General features: G+C 33.6%; 1 protein-coding gene and 2 pseudogenes across 3 annotated transcripts; 2 read left to right on the top strand and 1 right to left on the bottom strand.

Moving 5' to 3' along the window:
- The first annotated feature begins 765 nt into the window (after window positions 1-765).
- LOC114321462 (U3 small nucleolar RNA-associated protein 18 homolog pseudogene) lies at window positions 766-9387 on the top strand (annotated as a pseudogene). Its single transcript, XR_014344631.1, has 3 exons — window positions 766-817; window positions 7863-7921; window positions 8090-9387. The product of XR_014344631.1 is annotated as a U3 small nucleolar RNA-associated protein 18 homolog pseudogene (transcript).
- Window positions 9388-9818: 431 nt separating this feature from the next.
- LOC114321507 (U3 small nucleolar RNA-associated protein 18 homolog) lies at window positions 9819-23866 on the top strand (annotated as a pseudogene). The gene is made up of 4 exons (XR_014344754.1): window positions 9819-9980; window positions 10079-10318; window positions 11375-11647; window positions 22335-23866. The product of XR_014344754.1 is annotated as a U3 small nucleolar RNA-associated protein 18 homolog (transcript).
- Window positions 23867-23891: 25 nt separating this feature from the next.
- On the bottom strand, window positions 23892-27065 carry LOC145802933 (disease resistance protein RPM1-like). The gene has a single exon (XM_082895829.1). It carries the CDS (start codon window positions 26856-26858, stop codon window positions 24063-24065), a length of 2796 nt encoding a protein of 931 aa, XP_082751955.1. The 5' UTR covers window positions 26859-27065; the 3' UTR covers window positions 23892-24062.
- Between the last annotated feature and the right edge of the window lie 457 nt (window positions 27066-27522).

The following is a 27522-nucleotide window of genomic DNA, read 5'->3' as shown; positions in this document are numbered from 1 at the left end:
TGAAAAAAGTTAATTATCTTGAAAGTGGAAGTGACGAGCTTTTCTGACTTCTACTTTAGCTTACAATAAGTTGAAAGTGCCCTATTGAGTTGGAATGATATGGTTGGGAATCAAATTTTTTGACACGGGTCATTTGTTCTTTTCAAAGTTAGAATCTAAGCTTCAAAATGCCTTTTTGCAGCCTTGGAAAAATCAAAAGATGGTAATTCTTAGAAATCTTAGCAAAACCTACGGAACTTATAGATTCATCTCGAAATTTGAAAAACTTATGCCAATCTAAATCATGATCATTAGAATCCCAATCTTTCATATTTGCATTTCCAATTCTAAATTTGGTCAAGTTAGTACAACTTTCTACACCAAACCAAACTAAATCAAATTAAGTTTTAAATCTCATCAAATAGGGTCGATTATATGAATTATTTTTCTCTACTCAATTCTCTATAGAATCAAAATTAAAAGCTCAAAATGAGATATGAAAGAAATTAAAAAAAAAAAAATTGTCTACATCATGAATGCAACAAATTAGTTATCAAGAACATGTGTTAAAAAAAAAATAAATAAATACGCAAACACTCTAATGATGATGATGATCTAATTTGATTAGAGCTACCTCAATAATTTACTCCCCAAAAGCTATGGATTGCGTCCCCCAATCCAAACTTTCGGTGTGTAGTTTTCCAATAACCATAATTTAGATCTCTCTTTCACAATCAAAATCAATATCATTTTAATTTAGTTATTCTATTCAAATTGAAGGTTAAAATGAACGATTTTGTTAAAGGTGTCAATCTCATGAGTTGCAATTGCAAAAAAGGTAAGATAAATTATACCATTAGTTTCCGTAATTTAAGTCCATAGTTTCAATTTAAATCGTATATTTTCAATTTTGTTACAATGTTATCTTTTTGTCATGTTTCGTTAACATTTTAAAAAGAAAAAGACCACGTGTAAAATTAAAGGGATTAAAGTAAAAAAAAATTTTAAAAAATTATAGGGACTATTAATATAATTTACTTATTAGATTGGTGATTATTTATTTATTTATTTACATTCTACTTCAGTCTTTTTACTTTTACATTGATTTTAAATTATTCAAAATGGTTAAATTACACTTTGCCCCCTTTATATTTGGTCACTTTCTCACTTTGTCTCCTAAGTATTTTGTTTTTCCACTTTGGCCCTTTAAATTTTAAGTTTTTTTTCCACCAAAGATCACAGTCTTTTTATTTATTTATCTTTGATTTAACTGAAATAGAAACAAACAAACAGAGTTCAAGGCAAATTCAAACCCTTACACAAGAAAAACCAACCATGTCTGCAACAAGCAGACTTACAATCTGATTTGGAGGGTCTTCAAGCACTACCAAATGGCCTTGATTGTTTACACCCAAATTTGCTAGGCTGTCCGCACATAGCAAAGATCATGGTCACACATAAAGTATGTTGGTTTTTCTTTTCTTTTTTTTTTTTGGACAAAAAATATATTGATTTTTCAGTTCCTTTGAGCAACAATTTCACGTTTAAATATCATAATCTGACTGGAATTCTATTCAACTTCCATTATGGATGCTGTCCCAGGATAAATATGTTGCTAAACTACAAACTTCATCTCTTAATTGCAATATAATCAATAGTTCAACACACAAGCAAAAATCTCACCAACCAATTAAATTTCAAGGTCCTACTTTCAAACTACATAGTTGGAAAAAGAAAACGAGAAAAAAGAGGGAAAAAATTTCATTAATCAGTTCCTTTAGAAAAGTTATTGGGTACTCCTGAAGTACAGTCACGTGGTGGTTCAGGATATTATGATTGGTGGAGAAGGTAAGGTTCATGATTTTATATTGAGTGATTGAAGAATATAAAGAGACATGGTGAATGATTATTAGTGAAGGGGTGTAAAAATAGCCTGGCCTGTTTTCGGGCCTAGCGAGCTTTCATTAAAAATCGGGCCAGGCCATCTCACTAGCGTAAAATCGCGGCCCAGGCCCAAGCCTAGACCCAAGAGTACTTGGAATTTGGGACAGGCTGGCAGGCCAGGCTTGACCATTTTTTATTTTTTTTCACCAAAATTTTATTTTTTTTCCAGCCAAAATAGCTTGGAAATGAGAGTGCGTTTCAGGTGGGTAGGGTAGGTCGGGCCCTGGAGTGGGCCTTGAACTGCCCAATGGGCTGGACATCAAAACAGATGGCCTAGGCCTAGGCCCAGGGTCTCGGGTTGGGTTCGGTCTCGGACTAATAGGGGCTGGCTATAGGCGGGTTTTGAGTGGACCGCGGGCTTATTTACACTCTTGAAAAAATATGAATACATGAGATTCTGAAAATACTCAATAGTTTTTTGTTAGGTCATGCCTAAATGTCATATTATCTTCACGTTCCACTGCTTATGTACAGCTAAATTGAATCCATCTTTTTTTTTATTATTAAATTTCTAGTACCTTTTGTTTCACCGACAATTTAACAAAAGCAAACTGTTTTCTTTATTATGTTTTTTCTCTTTTGATAAAGAAGTAGTGCATAATATACTTTGAATTACGCCTGTAAGTGGATCGGATTTGGATTGGATTTGTCAAAATCCAAATCCGATCCGATTAAGACAAACCCGAATCCGATCCGATTCTGTTTAGTCCACATCCGATTATAGATACCCGAATCCGAATCCGATGATTTCGGATATCCGATCCGATCCGATCTATTTATTTATTTATTGAGTTATAATTTTATATAATTTGATTTATTTATTTATTTTTTTCATTTTGTGTTTTTTTTCATTTAAATTGAGAATAATTGGATCGGATTATCGGATTATCGGATCGGATCGGATTTTTGCACATTCAATCCGTTTAATAAACGGATTAAATGGATTCGGATTATTTGATTGGATTTTTTTATAAATGGGTTCGGATTATCAGATCGGATTTGGGTCGGATTCGGATTAAATCCGATCCATTGACAGCCCTACTTTGAATAGTTGAACTTGTTCTCAAAATGCATAGCAATCATTTAAAAATGGAGATAGTTGGGGACTTGAACAAAGAAAAGTAATGAAAGCACAACGTAAAGAAAAGAAAATAAAATAGGGTATTAATCTGGGTGCAATGCACATCATATGGAATTTTAACATAAAATTATGTAAGTTTTTATAAATTTATATAGGTGATCTCATAAAAATGCATAAATTGATATAAATTCACATAAATCTATTCATACAAGTAAACTTTCACAAACTTATATTCAATTTATATATTTTTGTGAAAGCACTTATAAATCAAAAGAAAGAGCCATATGCAATCACACGTGTTGCCGATAACATAATTCCTATTGGTACATGCAAACGCAGTCCCATTTGATAGCACTTATAAATCACGTTATTTGACTTGCTTACTTACAAAAATTAACTAATTTGGTTGCAATTTTGAATCCTAATTTATTGGGGCATTTACACACAAATCTTAATTTATGAATTTATATTTTATTAAGTCCTAATCAAAAAATTTTAGACCTTCAAATCCTATTAAAATTTTAATAGTTGGAATTACCCTTCAAATAATGATTATTCATCATTTATGATTATCTATAAAAGAACATGATGATTTGACATTTATTTTAATTTCCAAACTTTAAAACATTAACTTTCAAATTGAAAAAAACTAAAAAAAAATTACGTACAAAAAAAAAAAACTTTTTGAAAAAATTGAATTTTTTTTGTGCAAATTGAAATTTTTTTGTGAGCATGATGATGGAGTATTGATGTGCAAAACTGAAAAAAAAATGAAAAATGAAAAAATTGATAATGTTCTTAGTTTTAAAACTGGAAAAAATTGTTAATATTATTGATTTTATTAGATAGTTGAATCAAACCAATAAGTAGAAGGGCAAAACGTTTAATCTCATATTTTGTTTTTTTATCAGTTAATGAAATAATTATTTGAAACATTACTATGTAAAATTGATAATATTCTTAGTTTTAGAAATTGGCAAAAACTGATAATATTCTCAATTTTACTAAATATGACTCATTGGTTCGAAAAATCTTAAATATGAGTTGAGTTACCATAACATTTATAAATAGGACTTTTAGGTAATTAACTCTAATTTATTTAACGTTTATTTGGCCAAAGCAAATGAAATTTTATTAAGCTACAAATTATTTGTAATTCTTTTGTCGTAATTATAACTTTTGAGCCCTCCACATATTTGCACAACAAAAATGTTATGTGACAACTTATTTAACCAATCAGATTCAATTCTTTAACAAATTATCAAAAAATGTAATAAACAAATTTGCAACTTATTTTAATTTTTTTAAGTTTTAAGTTAATAATTTAAAAACCTATAAAGTTAACTTATAATTGATATCAAATGACAACACATAATGGCTAAAGAAAAGATGCTTATTTAAAAATAATAAAATTGGCTTGGCTAACACAAGATGGATAAAGAAATATGTACATTTTTATTTTTTATTTTTATTTTTTGCAAAAGGTAGCTTAGAAAACAAACAAACCAAGAAAAAATAAAAGGACAAATTGCGCCTAGACCTTATATTTTAACCCTTTACATTTTGGTCACAGTAGTTTTAATTGATTTAATTTTGATAATAAATTTATCACTTTATCTCAATTGAAAAAAGTTAGAACCAACAGTGATACATTCCTTTAAAACTAGAACTCTAATTGAACTCTAGTCTCTAGTGAGGTGGAAAATAAAAAAAAATAAAAAAAACATAAGACCAAGACATCACATCAGATGAACCCTACATAGACATTAGAGTTGTTAGAGTTCATAAATTAGAGTTTCAAAACATTTTCTATATCATAAATCAACAATGATTGAGACCCATTTTTTTGAACCTCCACAACCTCTTTGGATTACAACCATTGATGTATGTGTGGCCCCACACATACATCAATGGTTGGGATCTAAAGAGGGCTATGGGGTCCCAAAAAAAGAGGTGTCAAACATTTTTCATTATAAATACAAGGGAGAATAACATTGTAGTGATGTCAGTGTAATTTAATTATCAGTCGTGCTTCCGACCCCCAGTGGGGTGACTCCCACTGACAATCCCCAGTGACGTGTTACAACATCATTGGCTGAAAAAAAAAAAATAGTTTTTTTATTTGGACCAATCACACGCGAGCCCTAGCACCCCACTGGGGTCGGAGGCTTTATTGTTCAACTATATATTAATAAAAAATTTTATAATTTTAATTATTAATAATAATTATAATATTTTTTATTTATTTATAAATATGTTTTGATTGAGCCATGTCAGTGTAATTCCCCTAAATACAAGTGTGTTTGGTTTCAGTTTTCTGAATTCAGTTTTATGAAAATTTAGTTTTTTTATAGTTAATATTTTTAAAATTATAAACATTATTTATACTTTTTTAGATGTACCTTACTTAAATGTATTTAAAAGGTAAAATATTTATGAATTTTTTTTAAAAAAATTAATAAATACACAAAAATACGAAAAATGTACTGAATTTTCGTAATTTTTTTTACAGATTTTTTTCATAAAAATCATACTTTCTAAGTGAATTTATGTTACGTGTGTCTAAAAATTTAAAAAATTACATAAAATATTAAAAAAATTTAGTAAAAATAAAAAAATACGAAAAACAAGAAAGTAAAATTTTTTAAAAAGTGTTTTCAAAAACTAAAAACAAACAACAAGTACAAAATCTATCAGCTAGTCAACATCAAAAGTTATAAAATTGCAACACCTACTCTCAAAATTTAGTCATTTATTCTACTAAATCCCTTAGGTTAGATATTACATGTAAAACCAAATGAATTAAATAATAGTACATCATTATAAATAATATTAAAATAAAATAATACTTTAATTAGGTTATTAAAAAAATTAATGAAACTTTAAAATAACAAATTATAAATTATAAACAAAATTAGACATTTGATACAAACAAACAAGTAGCTATTGTAAAATAAAAAAAATAAAAAAATAGATATAGAATTTACAATAAAAAAAGTAGATAGAATAACTGCAGAATTTTTGCTTTATCAACAACAACTAAACTTAGTATATTGAGTATAATACTTTGCCAAAATAAAAAATAAAAAATCTTGAGTATAATAAATAAATAAATAAATAATTAAATATATTTAATAATAATAATAAAGTTAAAAAAAAAATATATAAAAAGTATATAGAAATAATCAGTGTGTTTGGTTTCAATTTTTTAGAAATTGAGTTTTTGCTATTAGTATTTTTTTGTTTTTATCGAATATTTTTACAATTTCAAGTAATATTTTTAAATTTTTAAGTAATTTTTTTTACATGTACCTTACTTAACTGTATTTAAAAAGTAAAATATTTGTAAAAAAATATTTTAAAAATTTAATAAATATATAAAAATACGAAAAATATACTGAATTTTTATATATATTTTTTTATATTTTTGGTATTTAGTGAATTTTTAAAGATTTTTTTACAAAAATTATACTTTTTAAATATATTTATGTTAAGCATGTCTAAAAATTAAAAAAAATATTAAAATATTAAAAAATTCAGTAAAAACAAAAAAATAAAAAATAAAAAACAAAAAAATAAAATTTTAAAAAAAGTAAATTCTAAAAAGCAAAACCAAGTAGAGTGATTTGTTTTCAAAAAAAAAATATAAAAGAATTTAGAACTTTGTGGAGATATAAGGTTGGTTTGGACTAAATTTTTTTGACTTTTTAAATTTTTTATGAGAAAAAAATAGAATAATTATAAATTAAATATAAAATTTTATCTTATTAAATTAAAAAACTTATTTTATTTATTTATTTATTTTTGTGTAAAATAGCCCAAACCCAACCCACCCCTTCTTCCCAAATGAACTAATAAATATTGGGGTCAAACTGTAATCAAAGGCCATGGTTAAACCCTAAACCTTTGGAGCCTAAACCCCCAAACCACACAAACAAACCCTAAGACGAAGCAAGCAGATGAAGCAGATGAAAAAGACGAAGCTTGAGATTACTGAAATCGTCTGAAACCCATCACGCATCTTGAAGTACATGTATTTATTTTTCTGAAGTCGTCTTTCTGATGATGGAGAATTGCTTAAATTTGTTGAGAGTAGTTGAGATTGCTTGAAATTTGTTTGATATTGCTTGATTATTGTTTTTGTTTTTCGTCTCTTTGTTTTTTGGTGAATTGTTAAAAAATATTATTTTCTGTTTGGGGGAGTTTTTCGCAATGGCAGCTCCTTTGGTAGCCTACTGTGGATGCTCTAAGTTTTTTTTATCTTTACTTTATATTGTTTTGATTATGTTATTCTCAATTGCTTTCAAGGTTTTGTTTGTTAACAAAGTTGTGCATCAGTATACAATTATTTTAAGCTTGTTAACAAACAAAACTAGAAGTGCTGGCACACGCGATGTGTGTGCATGGGATTGGTGAAAAATGTTGTGAAGAGTCCAATTCAATTAAGATCTGAAAACTGAAACAGTTTTTTGAGCTATGTAAAATGTGTGGTTAATGCAAAATTTTAATTTTCATGTTTGCCACCAAAATTTGTGAAACCGTATCTGTTCAAAATAGCATGATGGAGTTCACAACAACTTGGCTGTTCATGTTATATAATATAATAGAATCTTGTTTTTATACATTTTTTTGGGGGTTATTTTTGAGTGGTGTTGGTGGTTAAGTTTGCTGGTTGAAGAACCAAAACCAATATTGATGGGTTGTTTGAGTATTCTTTCGTGCATCCCATGATCATAGTTGAGGCTGCTGTTTCAATGTGTGGATGTGTTAGTTTCTTTATTATTTGTAAACTTGAAAATCCTTGTTCTATCGATATTGTTAGTGACTGCAATTATTATCTATTGGTTGATTTATGCAGAAGTAGCCCTTTTACAAAAGATGAGTTTGATTTCTCAAAATGTGGACCAAATTGAGAAGGTTAAAAGGAAGGCTTCTGACTAGCCTTCACTCTTGGAAGCTGACCAAGAGATTGAAGATAGAAATGAGGACAAGTCAATTACATACAAAATAAAGAAGAGAAAGGAAGAACGCAAGCAAGAGGACATACAATTGGAAATTGAGGAGGGGAAAAGATGAAGAAGTTAGGGAACTTTTTTTTTTGGTTCTTTGTACTCCCCAGTTGAGCTTGGAAAGGAAGATAACGAGGAATTGAGAGATGGGGTTGACAAAAGTTCTGCTTTGTTCTTTACAGATAAGTCTGCGAATAGCGTTCTTTCTGTTTATGAAGATGATGCAGAATTCCGGGAGAGTAGTGATGATGAAGACGAAGCTGGGCAAAGGAAACCCAGTATGGGTGGATGACAAAGAAGAAAAGGCCAGCATAAATATAGCTAAAGTCAACAGATTGAGGAAGCTGAGGAAGGAAGAGGACGAGATTGTTATCTCTGGTTCTGCGTATGTGTCCAGATTAAGGGCTCATCATGTAAAATTGAACCCGGGAATAGAGTGGGCCCAACTTGATTCACAGTCAAGGAATTACAGCTCTGACGATGGAGATTCTGATATAGGAAATGCGGCAGTTCTTGCAAGTGGTTATAAAGATGTGAAAGGTGTCGATGACATTCTTCGAACAAATGAGGACCTTGTTGTGAAGAGCAGTGTGAAGCTATTGCGTGGACTCCTTGAGTACTTGAGATTAGTATATGCAAATGCAGATGATCTTTCCAATGCCCCAATAAATTCAGTTCAGTTCCACACAATTGCTCCTTACTGCTGGATTAGATAAAAAAACTCAGATTTTTTCTGATAGATGGCATAAGGAACACCAAAATACAAAGCATTTTCCTAGATGATTGTCCCATTTGAAAGGCATGTTTCTTACCTGATGGATCTCAAGTAATAGCATAAGGAAGAAGAAAGTTTTTTTCTATAGTTTCGATCTAGTGAAAGCTATGGTAGATAAAAGAGGTTCACTGACTGGCTGGGAAGAGAAGAGCTTGGAGGTTTTTGAGGTTTCGCCTGATTCTAATACAATTGCGTTTGTGGGTAATGAAGGGTATATTTTGTTAGTTTCATCGAAATCAAAATTTGAAGTAGGAAAAAAAAAATGATGATAGAGGAACCATGACCATGAGGCTTGTGCAGAGAGAAGACAACCACAAAATTGAAAAAACCAAACCTTCTGTAGCTTGCTTCTTCGCATAACCCTTCACCACTTCCAAGATGTCTGTTACTTCGGCAGCTTGGTTCTTCGCATCTAGTCCAATCATACCCTTCCAAAATTCGGTGATAGCCTTAGGCACGTGTTTATCACAAACCGAATATATATTCCCCACCTTTCAGAAGCGAGTCTAGGGTGCCCTGAATTAACAAAAGTTTGGATAGAGTTTCGATTCCTACAAATTATACAAAATAGTTAGAAATTTTGAAATCAAACAAAAATAAAAAAACTAAAGCTAAACAAGTATAAAATTCAAATCGTAGCCATTTTTGGTTGATTTAGAGTTTGTTGGTGTCCCGAAGCCGCTTTTTCCTTCTTTTTGTTTGCCTTGAAAACTTTCCATTCCTTCCTTCGCTTTTGTTTCTCCGCCATGCCCTTTTCCGCATAAAATAGCATCGTCATTTTATCCGACAACACACTTACAAGACATAAAAAAAATCATAAAATTTCATTAAAAAATCATAGAAACAATCTAGTTTTCTTCTTGAAAAAATAAAGATTAGATAATCAAAAACATACTAAAGACACACTTTTCAGTATTGAAAAGCATTTGAAAAGTATGTTTCTGATTATCTGATCTTTGTTAGGTCAAGAAGAAAACTAGATTGTTTCTATGATATTTTAATGAAATTTTATGATTTTTTTGTCTTGTAGGTGTGCCTGTATTGTCAGACAAGATGACGATGCTATTTTATGGGGAAAAGGGCATGACGGAGAAATAGAAGAGAGGGAAGGAATGGGAGGTTTTTGAGGCAAATAAGAAGAAGGAGAAAGTGGCTTCGGAACATCAGGAAACTCTGAATCAACCAGAAATTGGTACGATTTGAATGTTATACTGGTTTAGCATTAGTTTTTTTTTTTTTTTAAATTTTTGTTTGATTTGAAAATTTATAACTATTTTGTGTAATTTGTAGGAATCAAAACTTTGTCCAAACTTTTGTTGATTCAAGGCGTCCTCGACCCGCTTTTGAAAGGTGGGGAATATGTATTCGGTTTGTGATAAACACGTGCCTTAGGCTATCACTGAACTTTGGAAGGGTATGAATGGACTAGATGCGAAGAAGCAAGCTGTCAAACTGACAGCCATCTTGGAAGTGGTGAAGGGTTAGTCTTCAAAGACAGGGAACCATTTGCCCATTTAAGAACAGCCTGAGGTGAGTGACTCTCTCTCTCTCTCTGAAATTCTATCCCTCCAAGAGACATCTATTCCGCGACAAAATCTCTGTTTACTCTTAGAGTTAGCCTCGATTCAAAATTAAAGAAAAAAAATATCAAAATAACTGTCATATAATACAAAAATATATTATTATGTTTACTCTTAGAGTTAGCTTCGATTCAAAATTAGACAAAAAAATATCATAAAAGCTGTCATATAAGACAAAAATATATTATTATATTAAAATTTAAGTTTATATTAGAGATGTGAGTTATATATACTAAAATATTTTTATATCACGTGATTGTTATTGTCAATGTGTTATTTTCTGTTTAAGTTTTAACGAAAATTATGAATAAACTGTAAAAAACTTAAAACATGAAAGGTGAAAATATGAAAGTGGCCAAACATAAAAAGGCCAAAGTATAATTACTTATTCAAAATTTTAGTAATAAGTAATGGAGTGATTATTTAAAATTGTTCAAATTAAAATTATAAAAAATAAAATGAAATTTTGCTCAAATTAAAAAATAATTTACCTAACAAATTTTTAAATATTTGGATTGAATAATCAAATTAAAATTGGATTTAAAATGTGAAATACAAAACAATAAAATTTGAGTGTAGTAAAGACGTTGTGTAAAACATCTCCAAAGTCATAGAAGATGTTAAGAAGAAATGTTAGTTTAGACGTTATCATCAAACTGATATAAGATGAAGAGGGAATTAAATATTTTATTAAATGAAAAGAATATTTATTATTTATCAAATAAAAAATGTTTGTTAGCTCGAATTTGTGTGGTTCGAATGACTCGAGTGTATTAAAATGACATCAATTTACCTCTAAAACGACATCATTTTGAGACATTCGAACCATTCGGGCCATAAAGATTAAGACTACCAAACATTTTGTTGTTATCAAATTTGTAGGTAATCGTTGGGCTAAATGACTTCCCGAACAACTGGACTTTCTTCATCAAATTTGATGAAAATTTTGAATTTAATGTTAAAGTGTACTTCATCAAATAAATAATCACAGAAGCTCAAACTGCAGGGTGCTGAATCTCCATTGCAATTTGTCCTCCATGATCGAGCCATGGGTTGATATTCAATCATCGATTCTAGGGTTTCTACTCTCATATTCAGCACTGATACTGATCACTACTAGTATGAAATCCTTGATGATTTTTCTCCCTAGGGTTTAGGTTGAATCACAGAATCAACGTCATCTTGGAAGGAGAGTCTCCGTGACCTCCTATGAAGTGAAGAGTTCTAGGGCTTCTTAGTGCTTCACCTCTCGTAAACGCCATGGCTCCTCAGTTTTCGGGTAAATCTCTTTCTAAATATATATGTATGTTTATTTATTGCCTGATTCAGTTGATTATTTAGGGAAAATCCATGTTTTTCACTCTGTTGTTGATAATTGAAGTGTCAATAAGTCTGCAAAACTTGTCTTTCTTTTACTAGTAAATCGAAAATTGGATTTGGAAATTCTTTCACATCTACTGATTTTCAGCACTTCTTTTTCATCGAATTGAAATGAAAGAGCACCCCTCCAAAAAAAATTGAAATGGAAAAAATAAAATCACCTAAATTACACCATTTGTCCCCATAGTTTGTTAATGATGGTGTAAGCTTAGACAAGTTGCCAAAGGCCATTACATGCCATTTAGTTCAACTTATTTGAACTGCATATAGTTTTTTATTACTATTATTTAAGCCTGTGTACTAGACTGTTTGGTGCATGTTTAGTTTATATAGCTTATGAGGCAAAAATAGCTTAAATAAATTGAAAAAAAAAACTTATTATTTAGAAACTGGAGGAAGGTGCTTTTAGCTTCTGCATCTGATTATCAACTTTTAACTTAACAGGCCAATGCTTTAAATTTGTATGGGTAAAATGATGGTTGAATTAGTCCAATGGATTAGCTTGTTGGGCAAAGCTCTTGGACCTTACTGAGGAGGTCAAGAGTTCTACTTTCTTTACATGTGTGCGAGTCTTATTCCCTTTGATGGTCATGAATCAATTATTTTAACAAAGTTAAATTATTCCTTACTTTTGTTGAGCTTTGAAATACTTGAATCCAAGATCCAAAATGCTCTTTGCAACCCTAACAAAAAAAAAAAAAAAAAAAAAAAAAAAAAATCAGAAGATGGTACTTCCTAGAAATCATAGCAAAACTAAAATTTAATATTTACAATCGTGATTCTAAATTTTGTCAAGTTACAACTCCCTGAAATCAAAGTTAGGAGGTCAAATATGATGTTATGATCTACTCAAAAAACAAGAAAAAGAAAAATATGATTCATAATTTGAATACAACGAATCATTAATCAAGAATACATGAAAATAAAAATAAATGGATACATAAACACTCTAATTGTGGTAATGATCTAATCTGGTTGGAGCTCTCTCTCCCTCTCCCTCTCTTAGTATAGGTAATATCTTCTCCAAAAGCCATGTGTTGATTCCCCAACCCAGACATTCAAGATGTGTGCAATTTTCCAATAATCCTCACCTTGTAAGTTCCTATATAGATTTGAAATCAATCCGTCAGACATATATACGAAGTTAAGGTATTGAAGGCTGGTTAGATGTTCAATGCCAAAGGGTAACTTGTCCACCAATTTGCAGTTTCCAATATATAGTTCTTCAAGATGAGGCATCGACCCTGCCTCTACACTCACCCATCTCAATCCTTTTAATCTATACATTGATAATCTCTTAAGCCTTTGAAACCCACCAGATTGGAAACACAATCCCTCCCCTTCATATGCCTGATCAAGTTCAAGCTCAACTAGATTAGGCGAACCTTGAAAGGATTGTAGTGGATCAATATCCCTTAACTTACTCCACCTTGAACATACTCTCACCAGGTTGTGAAGAGAAGGTATCCAATGTGGTAGCCTTTGTAAACATCCTTCAAGGTACAGCGTTCGAAGAAGTCGAGGCGGCAAAGACAGAGAATCTAGATCAATGATCTCATCTTCTTTTGTTGCTTTAACCTTTAATTTTCTGTCTACCATTGATGAAAGGAATAATTTTGCAATTGGATACATCAAATGTGTTGAAGAACCACTGTAGTACTACAAGTGAGGAAGAAAGACAAAAAAAGCTGAATTAGTAGTCTGGGCTAGTTAAAACTCAATACTTCTCTAGTGTTTTTTTATGATTTGTTTGTGCACTTGAGTATTTCAACAGGTGATTTGATGCAATATATATGCACATTAATCTTTTATGTTGGATGTGGCATCGAAGTTAAAATATCTCTTGGTTTATTGTTTTTTCTGTTGGTTAAAAAAGGATAGGACAGGACGATCATTGTGTAGCAACCCACTTTGCAGTGTGTTGCTTGTTGCAGCATATATGAGTAACTTATTAGTTTTTTTTTAGTCTTTTTAGTGCAATTTTCGTTTATTGAAAAAAGTTAATTATCTTGAAATTGGAAGAGACGAGTTTTTTTTTACTTCTATTTTAGCTTACAATAAGTTGAAAGTGCACTATTGAGTTGGAATGATATGGTTGGGAATCAAATTTTTTGACAGGGGTCATTTGTTCTTTTCAAAATTTGAATCTAAGCTTCAAAATGCCTTTTTGCAGCCTTAGAAAAATCAAAAGATGGTAATTCTTAGAAATCTTAGCAAAACCTAGGGAACTTACAGATTCATCTCAAGATTTGAAAGACTTATGCCAATCTAAATCAAGATCATTAGAACCCCAATCTTTCAGATTTGCATTTCCAATTCTAAATTTGGTCAAGTTAGTACAACTCTCGAAACCAAACCAAGCTAAACCAAGCCAAACCAAATCAAACCAAAATAAATCAAATTAAGCCTTAAGTTTCATCAAATGAGGTCGGCTACATGAATTATTTTTCTCCACTCGATTCTCTATAAAATCAAAATTAAAAGCTCAAAATGAGCTATGAAAGAAATTAAAAAAAAAAAAAAAAAATATCTGCAGTATGAATACAACAAATTAGTTATCAAAAACACGTAAAAAAAAATAAAAAATAAATAGGCAAACACTCTAATGATGATGATGATCTAATTTGATTAGAGCTCTCTCAATAATTTACTCCCCAAAAGCTATGGATTGTGTTCCCCAATCCAAACTTTCGGTGTGTAGTTTTTCAATAACCGCGGTTTAGATATCTTTATCACATTCAAAGTCAATCTCATTTTAATTTAGTTATTCTATTCAAATTGACAGTTAAAATGAACGATTGTGTTAAAGGTGTCAATCTCATGAGTTGCACATGCAAAAAAAAAGTAAGATAAATTATACCATTAGTTTTCGTAATTTAAGTCCATAGTTTCAATTTAAATCGTATATTTTCAATTTTATTACAATGTTATCTTTTTGTTGAGTTTCGTTAACATTTTAAAAGGAAAAAGACCAGGTGAAAAATTAAAGGGATTAAGGGGAAATTTTTTTAAAAAATTATAGGGACTATCAATATAATTTACTCATTAGATTGGTGATTTTATTTTATTTACATTCGTCTTCACTTTTTTTTTTACTTTTCCATTGATTTTTTAAATTTAAAATGGCTAAATTACACTTTGCCCCTTTTATATTTGGTCACTTTCTCACTTTGCCTCCTAAAATTTATTTTTGTCCTACTTTAGCTTTTTATGTTTCAAGTTTTTCCCAGCAAAGATGACAATCTTTTTATTTATTTATTTTTGATTTAACTAAAATAGAAACAAACAAATAGAGTTCAAGACCAATTCAAGCCCTTGCACAAGATAAACCAACCATGTCTGCAACTAGCAGACTTACAATCTGATTTGGAGGGTCTTCAAGTACTACCAAATGGTCTTGATTGTTTACACCCAAATTTGCAATGCTGTCCGCACATAGCAAAGATCACGGTCACACATATAGCATGTTGGTTTTTCTTTTCTTTTTTTTTTTTGGACAAAAAATATTTCAGTTCCTTTGAGCAACAATTTAACCTTTAAATATCATAATTTGATTGGAATCTATTCAACTTTCATTATGGATGCGGCCCCAGGATGAACATGTTGCTAAAATGTTGGTAGAAACTACAAACTTCATCTCTTTATTGTAATATCATCGGCTTTAGTTCAACACACAAGCAAAAATCTCCAACTGTTAAAATCCACCTACTCTCCACCTACTTCACCCACTTAAACCTACTCCACTAAACCTAACCCACTACACCACTACCACCTCACCTACTCCACTAAACCTAACCCACTACACCACTACCACCTCCACTTCACCTACTCCTTACCTACTACACACTCACCCTCTTCTATATATAGGAATCATGAATCATTGTAATAGATATCAATATAAATCAATCAATAATACAATTCTCTATTTCTCTTTATACATTAAATTTCTACATGGTATCAGAGCAAGGTTAAGCACTTAGTATTTTTCGTTTCACCGGCGGGCGGCAACCTCGCCTTGGCCGCCCGCCGGACCTCAACCTATTCCTCTTATTTTCTACACATACCTTCCTTGCCTTCTTTTCCTTTTTCGCTTTTACAGCCTTCGGCTTTGCAGCAGCCTTCGGCTTTGCAGCAGCCTTCGGCTTTGCTTCCCTCTGGTGGCTCCCCAGGTTCCACCTGAGCTGCATGATTCATTTATAGCTGCAATTGATAAGGGAAGTATTAGAACAATGCCCAATAGAAGTATGCCAGCTGCTCCTTACCCTACTCCTGGAGCACTATTAATAGGTGATGCTTTCAACATGCGTCATCCTTTAACTGGTGGAGGAATGACTAGAGCCCTGTATAAGGTGTTTTGTGCATCTCCTGATCAAGCAAGGAAGGAAATGCGTTAAGCATGTTTTGATTATTTGAGCCTTGGAGGTGTGTGTTCAACAGGACCAGTGGCTTTACTCTCTGGTCTAAATCCTAGCCCATTGAGCTTGATACTCCATTTCTTTGCTATAGCCATATATGGTGTTGGCCGTCTCTTGCTACCATTTCCTTCCCCTAAGCGCCTGTGGATAGCAGCTAGATTATTTTTGGGTGCATCGGCTATCATTTTTCCCCTCTTTCTCTCACATGGGCTTGTCCCCTCTCTCTCCTCCGTTTGATTTCAAAATCCATTATTTTTATTTATTTTCTCCAAACCACTTTCCTTATTTCCCCCATCTTTCATTTTGATTTCAAATATATTTTTATTATTTCTTTCTTTATTTTTCTTTCACATTATTTTTTAATCTTTTTCAAATTCCATTCATACCATATAGCTTTGCACACCAAACCATCTTTTATTCATCTCAGGGATCAACCCCGATCACAATTTTAACAACAAAAAAAAAAAAAAAAAAACAACCACAACAACACAAACCACAACACCACAAGATTTGTTTTCTTTTCTGCAGACGGCCACCCACCGACCTCACTTTTTCGCCTATTCCGCCGGTCTTTTCTTCTTGCCTCCGTCCTGGGCGGCCCTTGACGGTGTTGCCTCCGTGTTTCCCACTCCACTGGGCACGATCACTCCACCCTGCTCCTCCACTACAGCATATGGCGGACCTCCAAATCGGAACATAACGGTGGCCTTCCGCTTCAGCTCCTTATTTTCCGCCTTTAGCACACTTATCTCTGCTCGCGCATCCTTATACATGCGTTGGAGCAGAGCCAGTTGGGCGTTTAACTGCTGCACCTCATTTGTCCTACTCTGCAGCCGGTGCGACAAGTTTGTGACCGCAGTCATAGTTTCAACACAGGACTTCAATGTATACTGATTAGCTTCAATATCCGTTTGCACTGCCATTTTTTGCTCCACCGACCGCATCGGAAAGTTCAACGGAGCAAAACTAGAGGTGTTTGGTTGAGGTTCACAGGCCACCGCACCAGTTATCTCTCTTGTTGACTCGTTGAGGTCGGGAAAGAGAGTGAGCAGACCACGGGAAGAAGAGGCTATGTTCTGGGTAGCTGAACGGGAAGAAGAAGCCATGTTTTTGGGTTGCTGAGTGTTTCAGAGAAGGGTTGGTTACAGAATGTTACAGAGAACGAAGAGGTTTCAACTGGTTTGTTATGCTTCCAAGCCTCAGACTTCGCTTTGGTTTATAAAGACAGAGACGACGAGGCCGACACGCGCTCTGTCAATCACGTGCATCGCCGCGTGTCAGGCGCCCCTTTTGATGGCTCGACGCTTTCTGTTGGGCACGTCTTTTGATGAAGTGGGCGCGCCTTTTGATGGCACGCCTTTTTATGGATTGGGCACGCCTTTTGATGGCACGCCTTTTGAAAGATTGGGCACACCTTTTGAGGGTGCGACTTTTTAAGGGTCCGACAAGACTCTGTAAACTGTCCCGACATTGATTCCGGTTAGCTCCTTCATGGGTCCGACAAGACTCTGTAAACTGTCTCGACATTGATTCCGGTTAGTTTCTACAAGGGTCCAGCAAGACTCCGTAAACTGTCACCACAACTGTCACAACATTGTCTGCTACAACGGTCTGACATGACCCCATAAACTGTCTTCTACATCGGTCTGACACCGCCATCCAGTGTCCTCTACACCGTTATGACACCACCATACAGTGTCCTCTACATGGTTATGACACCCCCATACAGTGTCCTCTACAACGTTATGACACCACCATCCAGTGTCTTCACCAATGGTCTGACACGACCATACAGTGTCTCTTATCCTCTTTTATTTTTATGTATTTTCTTATTTTGTTACTCTCTCCAAACTCAAGTTGGTTAGTTCCTATCCCCCTTGAGTTTGCGGGGGGCTGTTAAAATCCACCTACTCTCCACCTACTTCACCCACTTAAACCTACTCCACTAAACCTAACCCACTACACCACTACCACCTCACCTACTCCACTAAACCTAACCCACTACACCACTACCACCTCCACTTCACCTACTCCTTACCCACTACACCAACCAATTAAATTTCAAGGTCCTCCTTTCAACTACATAGTTGGAAAGAGAAAATGAGAAAAAAGAGGGAAAATTTTTCATTAATCAGTTGCTTCAGGAAAGTTATTGGGGACTCCTGGGATACGGTCACGTGGTAATCCAGGATATTATGATTGGTGGAGAAAGTGGTGTTCATGATTTTGTATTGGGTGATTGAGGAACATGAAGAGGCATGATGAATGATGATTAGTGAAGGGGTATAAATATGGCCCGGCCCGTCGTCGGGTCTATTAAATCCTCGCCAAAAATCGGGTTGGGCCGTCCCACTCGTGCAAAATCATTGCCCAGGCCCAAGCCCAAACTTAGGAGTACTCAAGCCTTAGGGCAGACTGGCAAGCCAGGCCTGACCATTTTTTATTTATTTTTATTTTTTTCCATCAAAATTTTATTTTTTTCTCGCCAAAATAGGTTGGAAATGAGAGTGCGTCTCGGGTGGGCCGGTCCTTGGAATGGGCCTTGAGCTGTCTAGTGGGCGGGGCCTCAAAACAGACAGCCTAGGCTTAGGCCTAGGGTCTCAGGTTGGGCTTGGGCCCGAGCTTGGCTGGGATGAGCCACGGGCAGGCTTTAAGTGGATTGCGGACTAATGGGCTGATTTACACTCCTAAAAGAATATAGACACGTGATACTCCGAAAACACTCAATAATTTTTTGTTGGGTCATGTTTAAATGCCATGTTGTCTTAATGTATCGATTCCACTGCTTATGTACCAATAAATTGAATCCATTTTTCCTTTTTTAAAGTTCTAGTACCTTTTGTTTCACCGACAATTTAGCAAAAGCAAATTGTTTTCTTTATTATGCTTCTTCCCTTTTGAAAAAGAAGTAGTGCATAATTTACTTTGAAGAGCTGAACTTGTTCCCAAAATGCATAGCAATCATTTTAAAATGGAGATAGTTTGGGACTTGAACAAAAGAAAAATAAATAAAATAAAATAAAATCAAATAGGGTAATATTCTGGGGTGTGCAATGCATATCGTATGCAATTTTAACATAAAATTATGTAAGTTTTCACAAATTTATATAAGTGATCTCATAAAAATACTTAAATTGAATATAAATTCGTGTAAATCTATTCATACAAGTGAACTTACATTAATTTATGTTCAATTTATATATTTTTGTGATAGCACTTATAAATCAAAAGAAAGAGCCATATGAAATCACTTGAGTTGCTAATCACATAGGGGGTGTTTGTTTCAGCTTTTCAGAGCTAACTTATGGCTTTTAGCTTTGAAAAAGTTATTTTGGACTGTTTGGTTAAACTTATTTCAAACAGCTTCTGATTCTAACAGCTTATTTTAACTCAAAAAAACTGATTCTGAGAAGCTGCTCACCCCTTGCTTCTGATTATCAGCTTCTGCTGTGGACATGTTAATTTTTGGTTCTACTCTTAAATTTTTTTATTTCTTATTTTTTTAAAAATAGAAAAAGACCCAAATGGACTATAGATTATTATTATTATTTTTTTATGAGAAATGTAGACAAACAAAAAATAAAAATTAATTGAAAAAGTTATTTCACAGCTTATTTAATAAACACTACTCAGCAACTTAAATCTATAATCCAACTGCTACACCAAACAGATTAACAACTTCTGATTAAAGTCATAATCTATAATCTGTTAAGCTATAATCTATAAGCTGTTTTAACAGCTACACCAAACGGGGCCATAATTCCTAATGGTATATGCAAACACAGTCCCATTTGATAGCACTTATAAATCAAGTTATTTGACTTGCTTGCTTACAAAAATTAACAAATTTGGTTGCAATTTTGAATTATAATTTATTTGACGCTTATTTGGCCAAAACAAATGAAATTTTATTAAGCTACAAATTATTTGTAGTTCTTTTGTCTTAATTATAACTTTTGAGCCCTCCACATATTTGCACAACAAAAATGTTATGTGACAGCTTATTTAACCAACCAGATTCAATTCTTTCACAAATTATCAAAAAATGTACCAAACAAATTTACAACTTATTTTAATTTTTTTAGATTAATAATCTAAAAACCTATAAAACTAACTTATTAGTGATATCAAACAACATCTAATGGCTAAAGAAAAGATTATAGTAGTCGCTTATTTAAAAATAATAAAATTGGCTTTGCTAACACAAAATGGCTAAAGAAATATGTAATTTTTTATTTTTATTTTTTGCAAAAGGTAGCTTAGAAACAAACAAACCAGGAAAAAATAAAAGGACAAATTACACCTAGACCTTATATTTTAACCCTTTATATTTTGGTTACTGTCATTTCAATTGATTTGATTTTGATTATGAATTTACTACTTTGTCTCAATTGAAAAAAGCCAGAACCCTCTGGATCCTCTCCTGCAATTTCCTTCCTCCAACCATCTACCTATACCACACTCATCCACAACCACAATATCATAAATACAAGGAAGAATAACACTGTAGTAATGTTAGTGTAATTTAATTATATATTAATGAAAAAATTTATAATTTTAATCATTAATAACATTTATAATATTTTTATTTATTTATTTATGTTAGTGTAATTCCCCCTAAGTACAATACAAGGCCAAAATCTATCAGCTAGTCAACATCAAAAGTTATAAAATTGCAACACTTACTCTCTCAAAATTAGTCATTTATTCTACTAAAATCCCTTATAGGTTAGATAGTACATGTAAAACCAAATAAATTAAATAATAGTACATCTTTATAAATAATATTAAAATAAGATAATACTTTAATTAGATTATTAAAAAAATTAATGAAAACTTTAAAATAACAAATTATAAATTATAAACAAAATTAGACATTTAATACAAACAAACAAGTAGCTATTGTAAAATATATATATATATATATATATATAGAATTTACAATAAAAAGAGTAGATGGAATAACTCAAGAAATTTTGCATTGTATCAACAGCAGCTAAACTTAATATATTGAGTATAAAAAATAACTAAATAAATAAATTTAATAATAATAATAATAAAGTTAAAAAAACAAAAAAAATATAAAAGTACATACAAATAATTGTTTTCAAAAAAATATAAAAGAATTTAGAACTTTGTGAAGATATAGTAAGAAATATTGGGGTCAAACTATAATCAAAGGCCATGGATGTTTTATCTCTCTAAACCCTAAACCCTTTGGAGCCTAAACCCCCAAACCACACAAACAAACCCTAAGATGAAGCAAGCAGGTGAAGCAGATGAAAAAGATGAAGCTTGAGATTCCTAAAATCGTCTGAAACCCATCACGCATCTTGAAGTCCATGTATTTATTTTTCTGAAATCCCCTTTTTGATGATGGAGAATTGCTTAAATTTGTTGAGACTGCTTGAAATTTGTTTTATATTGCCTGATTATGGTTTGTGATTATTGTTGTTGTTTTTAGTCTCTTTGTTTTTTTGGTGAGTTGTTAAAAAATATTATTTTCTGTTTGGGGGAGTTTTTGGCAATGGCAGCTCCTTTGGCAGCCCACTGTGTATACTTTAAGCTTTTTATCTTTACTTTGTATTGTTTTGATTCTGTTATTCTCAATTGTTTTCAAGGTTTTGTATGAAACAAAGTTGTGCATCAGTCCACAATTATTTTAAGCTTGTTAACAAACAAAACTAGAAGTGGTGGCAGATGCGATGTGTGTGCATAGGATTGGTGAAAAATGTTGTGAAGAGTCCAATTCAATTCAAAATATGAAAACTGAAACAGTTTTTTGAGCTATGTAAATTGTGTGGTTAATGCAAAATTTTAATTTTCATGTTTGCCACCAAAATTTGTGAAACCTAATCTGTTAAAAATAGCATGATGGAGTTCACAACAACATGGGTGCTCATGTTATGTAATAGAATAGAATCTTGTTTGTATACAAGTTTTTTTGGGGGTATTTTTGAGTGGTGTTGGTGGTTAAGTTTGCTGGTTGGAGAACCAAAACCAAGATTGATGGGTTGTTTGAGTATTCTTTTGTGCATCCCATGATCGTATTTGAGGTTGCTGTTTCAATGTGTGGATGTGTTAGTTTCTTTATTATTTGAAAACTTGAGAATCCTTGTCCTGTCGATATTGTTAGTGACTGCATTATTATCTACTGGTTGATTTATGCAGAAGTAGCCCTTTTACTAAAGATGAGTTTGATTTCTCAAAATGTGGACCAACTTGAGAAGGTTAAAAGGAAGGCTTCTGACCAGCCTTCACTCTTGGAAGCTGACCAAGAGATTGAAGATAGAAAAGAGGACAAGTCAATTACATACAAAATAAAGAAGAGAAAGGAAGAACGTAAGCAAGAGGACAAACAATTGGAAATTGAGGAAGGGAAAAAAATGAAGTTAGAGAACTTTTTGTTTGGTTCTTTGAACTCCCCAGTTGAGTTTGGAAAGGAAGATGATGAGGAACTGAGAGATGGGGTTGATAAAAGTTCTGCTTTGTTCTTTACAGATAAGTCTGTGAATAGCGTACTTTCTGTTTATGAAGATGATGCAGAATTCCGGGAGAGTAGTGAAAGTGATGATGAAGACGAAGCTGGGCAAAGGAAACCCGTATGGGTGGATGATGAAGAAGAAAAGGCCAGTATAAATATAGCTAAAGTCAACAGATTGAGGAAGCTGAGGAAGGAAGAGGACGAGAGTTTGATCTCTAGTTCTGCGTATGTGTCCAGATTAAGGGCTCATCATGTAAAATTGAACCCGGGAACAGAGTGGGCCCAACGTGATTCACAGCCAAGGAATTGCAGCTCTGATGATGAAGATTCTGATATAGAAAATGGGGTAGTTCTTGCGCGTGGTTGTAAAGATGTTGAAGGTGTAGATGACATTCTTTGAACAAATGAGGACCTCGTTGTGAAGAGCAGGGTGAAGCTATTGCCTGGACTCCTTGAGTACTTGAGATTAGTATATGCAAATGCAGATGATCTTTCCAATGCCCCAATAAATTCAGTTCAGTTCCACACAATTGCTCCTTACTGCTGGATTAGATAAAAAAACTCAGATTTTTTCTGATAGATGGCATAAGGAACACCAAAATACAAAGCATTTTCCTAGATGATTGTCCCATTTGAAAGGCATGTTTCTTACCTGATGGATCTCAAGTAATAGCATCAGGAAGAAGAAAGTTTTTCTATAGTTTCGATCTAGTGAAAGCTATGGTAGATAAAATAGGTCCACTGACTGGCTGGGAAGAGAAGAGCTTGGAAGTTTTTGAGGTTTTGCCCGATTCTAATACAATTGCGTTTTTGGGTAATGAAGGGTATATTTTGTTAGTTTCATCCAAAACAAAGGAACTTATTGGAACACTCAAAATGAATGGCACAGCTCAATAATGAAGGGTATATATAAACAGAGTTTATATAAAAAAAGAAAGAAAGAAAAAAGAAAAGAAAAAAAAAAAAAATCTTTTCAAGCACGGAATTCTTAATTCTTTACAAAGACATTTTTATTTGTTTCTCAAGAAGAATCATTTGTCGCTTCTCTCTATTTGATTGATTGAAAATCGCAATCTCGTTATCTTTATCTTTATTGAAGAAATAGTGTATTACTGTACCCAAGTATTGTTGTGTAATTTGAATAGTTTGAATTGTTGTGTAATTTACTATGAACTTTGTATAATTCTAATCCTAGTATAAAGGATGTCATTCATCATAATCTATCATGATGTATATCTCTTAAATTTAATCTTGAAATCCTTGAATAATTAATCCACAAATCCTTTCATCCAAAATCTACAAATTCAAACACAACGTAATACAACTTCCATTCCACATTAGAGCATATTATAGGAAACTAAATCATTGATATTTCACCAAACGGTTGTGGTGGTGGTGACACCATGGCTAGAACTCTATTTCGACAGAGAAGATCGATTCCACCGACCGCAGTCCCAAAAGGTATAATAAGCTTCTGGGATGTTCATGATTTTCAAATAGTCATCACCTTGTTTGCCCAGAAGTCTCATAATCAATTCATTTTTCATGTCAGCAAAAGCAAGTGACTTCAGATTGGTGAGGAATTCAATTCCTGCTGGCACGTTTTCTAGTGATTTGCAGCAGATAATCCTGAGATCTTCCAGATGAGGCATTGCCCCATCTTCCACACAGACCCTTCTCAGCGCTTCCAAGTCATGAAGATGCAATACCTTTAGACCTTGGAACCCTCCAGCCTTAAATTGTAATACATCACCATCATACGCCTGGCGAAGTTGAAGTTCCACTAGATTCGGCAAAGCCTGAAGAGACTCCAGTGGATCAACCCTTAGCCGACTCCACCTTAAGCGTAGTTTGACTAGGCTATGCATTGAAGTTATCCAAGGTGGTAGAGTCTCCAAACGTCCTTGCAACCATAGCCGTTGTAGATAGGGAGGAGGAGAAGACATGTGGTGGACATCAATGACCTCATCCTCCTCTATTGAATTTACATCTAATGAGCGAAGGTTGCGAAGGTTTTCAATGGAGGAGCACAATGCCACCCCATCTTCTCTCCTTAACTTGGTAATGCCTAACTTCCTCAGTTGGGTTAGCTTTCCTACCTCATTTAATATGTCACTACTTTGAGTTGCTTCAACAAAACAGAGCTTTTGCAGGGATGGCAAATCTCCCAACCCCAATGGTGGCTTGAAACCATAGGTGGAGTGAAAGGGTGGAGATCTTTTCACGTAACGATACACCAAAAGATGGCGTAGTTTTTGGAGCTTTAGAATTTCAACAGGCAATTCAGTTACACTGGCATGTTTGAGATCCAGTGTCTCTAGGTTTACAAGCCTCCCAATAGAGCTTGGAATCTTTTTCACCCTTGTTCCTTTCAAGCTTAAATATCTTAAAAGGTACAGTTCAAAGATTTCATTTGGAAGAGACTCCAAAGGTGCACCTTGCAAATCTAATACCTTGAGCAGCCTAGGGACACCAGAAAGCAATGTAGAGATGGGCAATTTAGATGGCATGTCTGCCGCCCCAAAGGTGAACAGAGAACGAAGATGGGAGAACCTCTTGCTTTTTTCCACATTTCTACATGTTTTATGAATTGACAAGCGCCGGATTCTTTCAAGCCACTGCGTGTTGTTTATGTTGGCGATTGCTACAAAGTTTAGTTCTCTTGACTTGGAAAGAGAAATTTCACGCAAAAGGTCGTGGATGCGGCATGTGCTAACCCTTCCATTTCTAGTTGTTGTTGCTATTTGGACTAAGCTTCTATTGACAAGCTCATTGAGGTAGCTCTCAGCAATTTCTTCTGGCATCTGCCCTTCTCTTTCTTCCACAAATCCTTCTGCCACCCACAATCTAATCAGTCTCATACGCTTAATCAAATAATTGTTGGGGAAAATGCTGAAGTACAGGAAACAAGCTTTCAAATAGCCTGGCAATTCATCATAACTGAGTGACAATATTCGCTTCATACTATCAAGTTTGTCATCACCTTCTATATGAGCACCAAGGCTGCGCTGAACTATCTCCCATTGATCAATCTTACCTTTGTCTTTTGTAGCCAGAAGGCCACTGATTGCCGCAATTGCTAGTGGCAATCCTTCGCATCTTCTTAAGATACGTCGAGAAATTTCATTCAAATGTGGAGGACAAGTGTCTGCTTTGAATGTCTTTCTGCAAAATAGGTTCCAAGACTCTTCCCGTGACAAGGGTTCTAAAGGATATGTGACACTACCATCGAATATGGTGCTGGTGGTGGAAGCTATATCAGCAATTCGTGTTGTGAGCATAACCCGACTCCCACATTGACAGTTAGGTAATGCATATTTTAGAGCTTTACATGCATCTATCCTCCAGATATCATCTAAAACAATTACATACCTCTTTTGACTCAAAAATTCGTTTATTTGCATTTTCAGATCATGGCTGCCCATGTCATTAATTCTTTGAGGGACTGGTTGCTTGATCTCAGCAAAGAGTTGCACAATTATGTCCTTTAGGAACTCCTCAACCACAAATGTCTGAGAAACTGTGATCCAAACATGGGTTTGGAAATGCCTTTTAACTTTTGAGTCTTCATAAATCTTCCTTACCAGTGTAGTTTTGCCCATCCCTCCCATTCCAACCACCGAGATGATTTTGAGTTCAGGCTCATCCTCCAAAAGGTGCTCAATCAGCTGCTTCTTGCGCTTGTCGATGCCTACTAGCTCAGCCTCTTCTACGAGAAGTGCATCCCCTCGGCAGTCATGCCATGTGCTGTTTGAAACAGTGGAGGAGGTTGAGCCCTCCTCCACAATGTTACATTTGTAGCGGTATCTCTGACGCCCCTCAGAGATATTTCTGACTCTTGTTTTGATGTGTTTCATTCTTGAAGCAATCCGATGGCGAGCTTTCAAGTTCAGGATAGAGTGAAAAAAATTCAGAAAAGAACGAAAAAACCCCTGCTGCCTATGATGATGATTTTCCACATGAAGCTTGAACTCATCTAGGACATCGTTGGTGTCATAAACAACATCTCTTACTTGCTTAACCCATACTTTGAGTTCTTCGTCACTTTCGTGTGATGCCTGATCTGCAACGTTTAGGAAGGCTGTCATACGCTCCAATTCATCCTTTATGTACGTAACTTCTCCCCAAACACCTCTCAATAGTTTCACCTCCTCGTGGTGTAAGGCTGCTATCAGCTTTTTGAGTAGAAATGTGACTGCACTCTCTGCCATTCTCTACTTAATTTTCACACACACTCACAAGAAACCTATAGAAACACAATTCTGTTCTCAGTGGTTTAGATATTAGTTCTCTTGACCTTTTATGTTGTTGTGAGTTTTCCAGGAAGATCATGAAAGGTTATTGGATAGGCATTGGTTAAGTAGTGGTTGCGGTTTTTTCATGGAATCTTCAAACTCTCATTGTGTGTTGGAGATTAAATGGAGAAAAGCCTGGTATGATGGTCACTGCAAGGGATTGGACATTTATATAGGTTGCCCAAAAAGCAACCTAAGAGGGGTAAATTAGCTTTTTACAATTAAAATTAATAATACCTTAATAAAAATTATGATTAGCACATTAGATAAATATAATTAATGAAATAAAAATAATTAAAACAAGGGTCTTAACAACTATGTCAGTTAATGATTTTAGTACAGTAAAAATGTGAAATATAGTTGTGGCAATTTAAAATAAAATAAAGAGATAAGGGAGAGAGAGACAAACAAATTTATAGTGGTTCGGTTTCAACTCGGCCTACGTCCACTCCTCAAGCTTCACTTGAGATTTTTCACTATCTTCTAGCTTCATAGGGATGCTAGCAATTTCTTTACAAATGGAGCAATCCTCCACGGATTTTACACAGACTTCACAAGTCCAAACCCTTGCAAATCTTAG

This window comes from Camellia sinensis, chromosome 11 (genome assembly GCF_055761805.1).
Source record: "Camellia sinensis isolate YWXY chromosome 11, ASM5576180v1, whole genome shotgun sequence".
NCBI classification, from domain to species: Eukaryota; Viridiplantae; Streptophyta; class Magnoliopsida; order Ericales; family Theaceae; genus Camellia; species Camellia sinensis.
The sequence above is the reverse complement of the archived record's forward strand: the minus strand, read 5'-3'. Positions and strand labels throughout refer to the sequence as shown.

Coding starts and splice junctions, on each gene's coding strand:
- LOC145802933 (XM_082895829.1), bottom strand. CDS start 26,858: ATGGCAGAGAGTGCAGTCACATTTCTACTCAAAAAGCTGATAGCAGCC.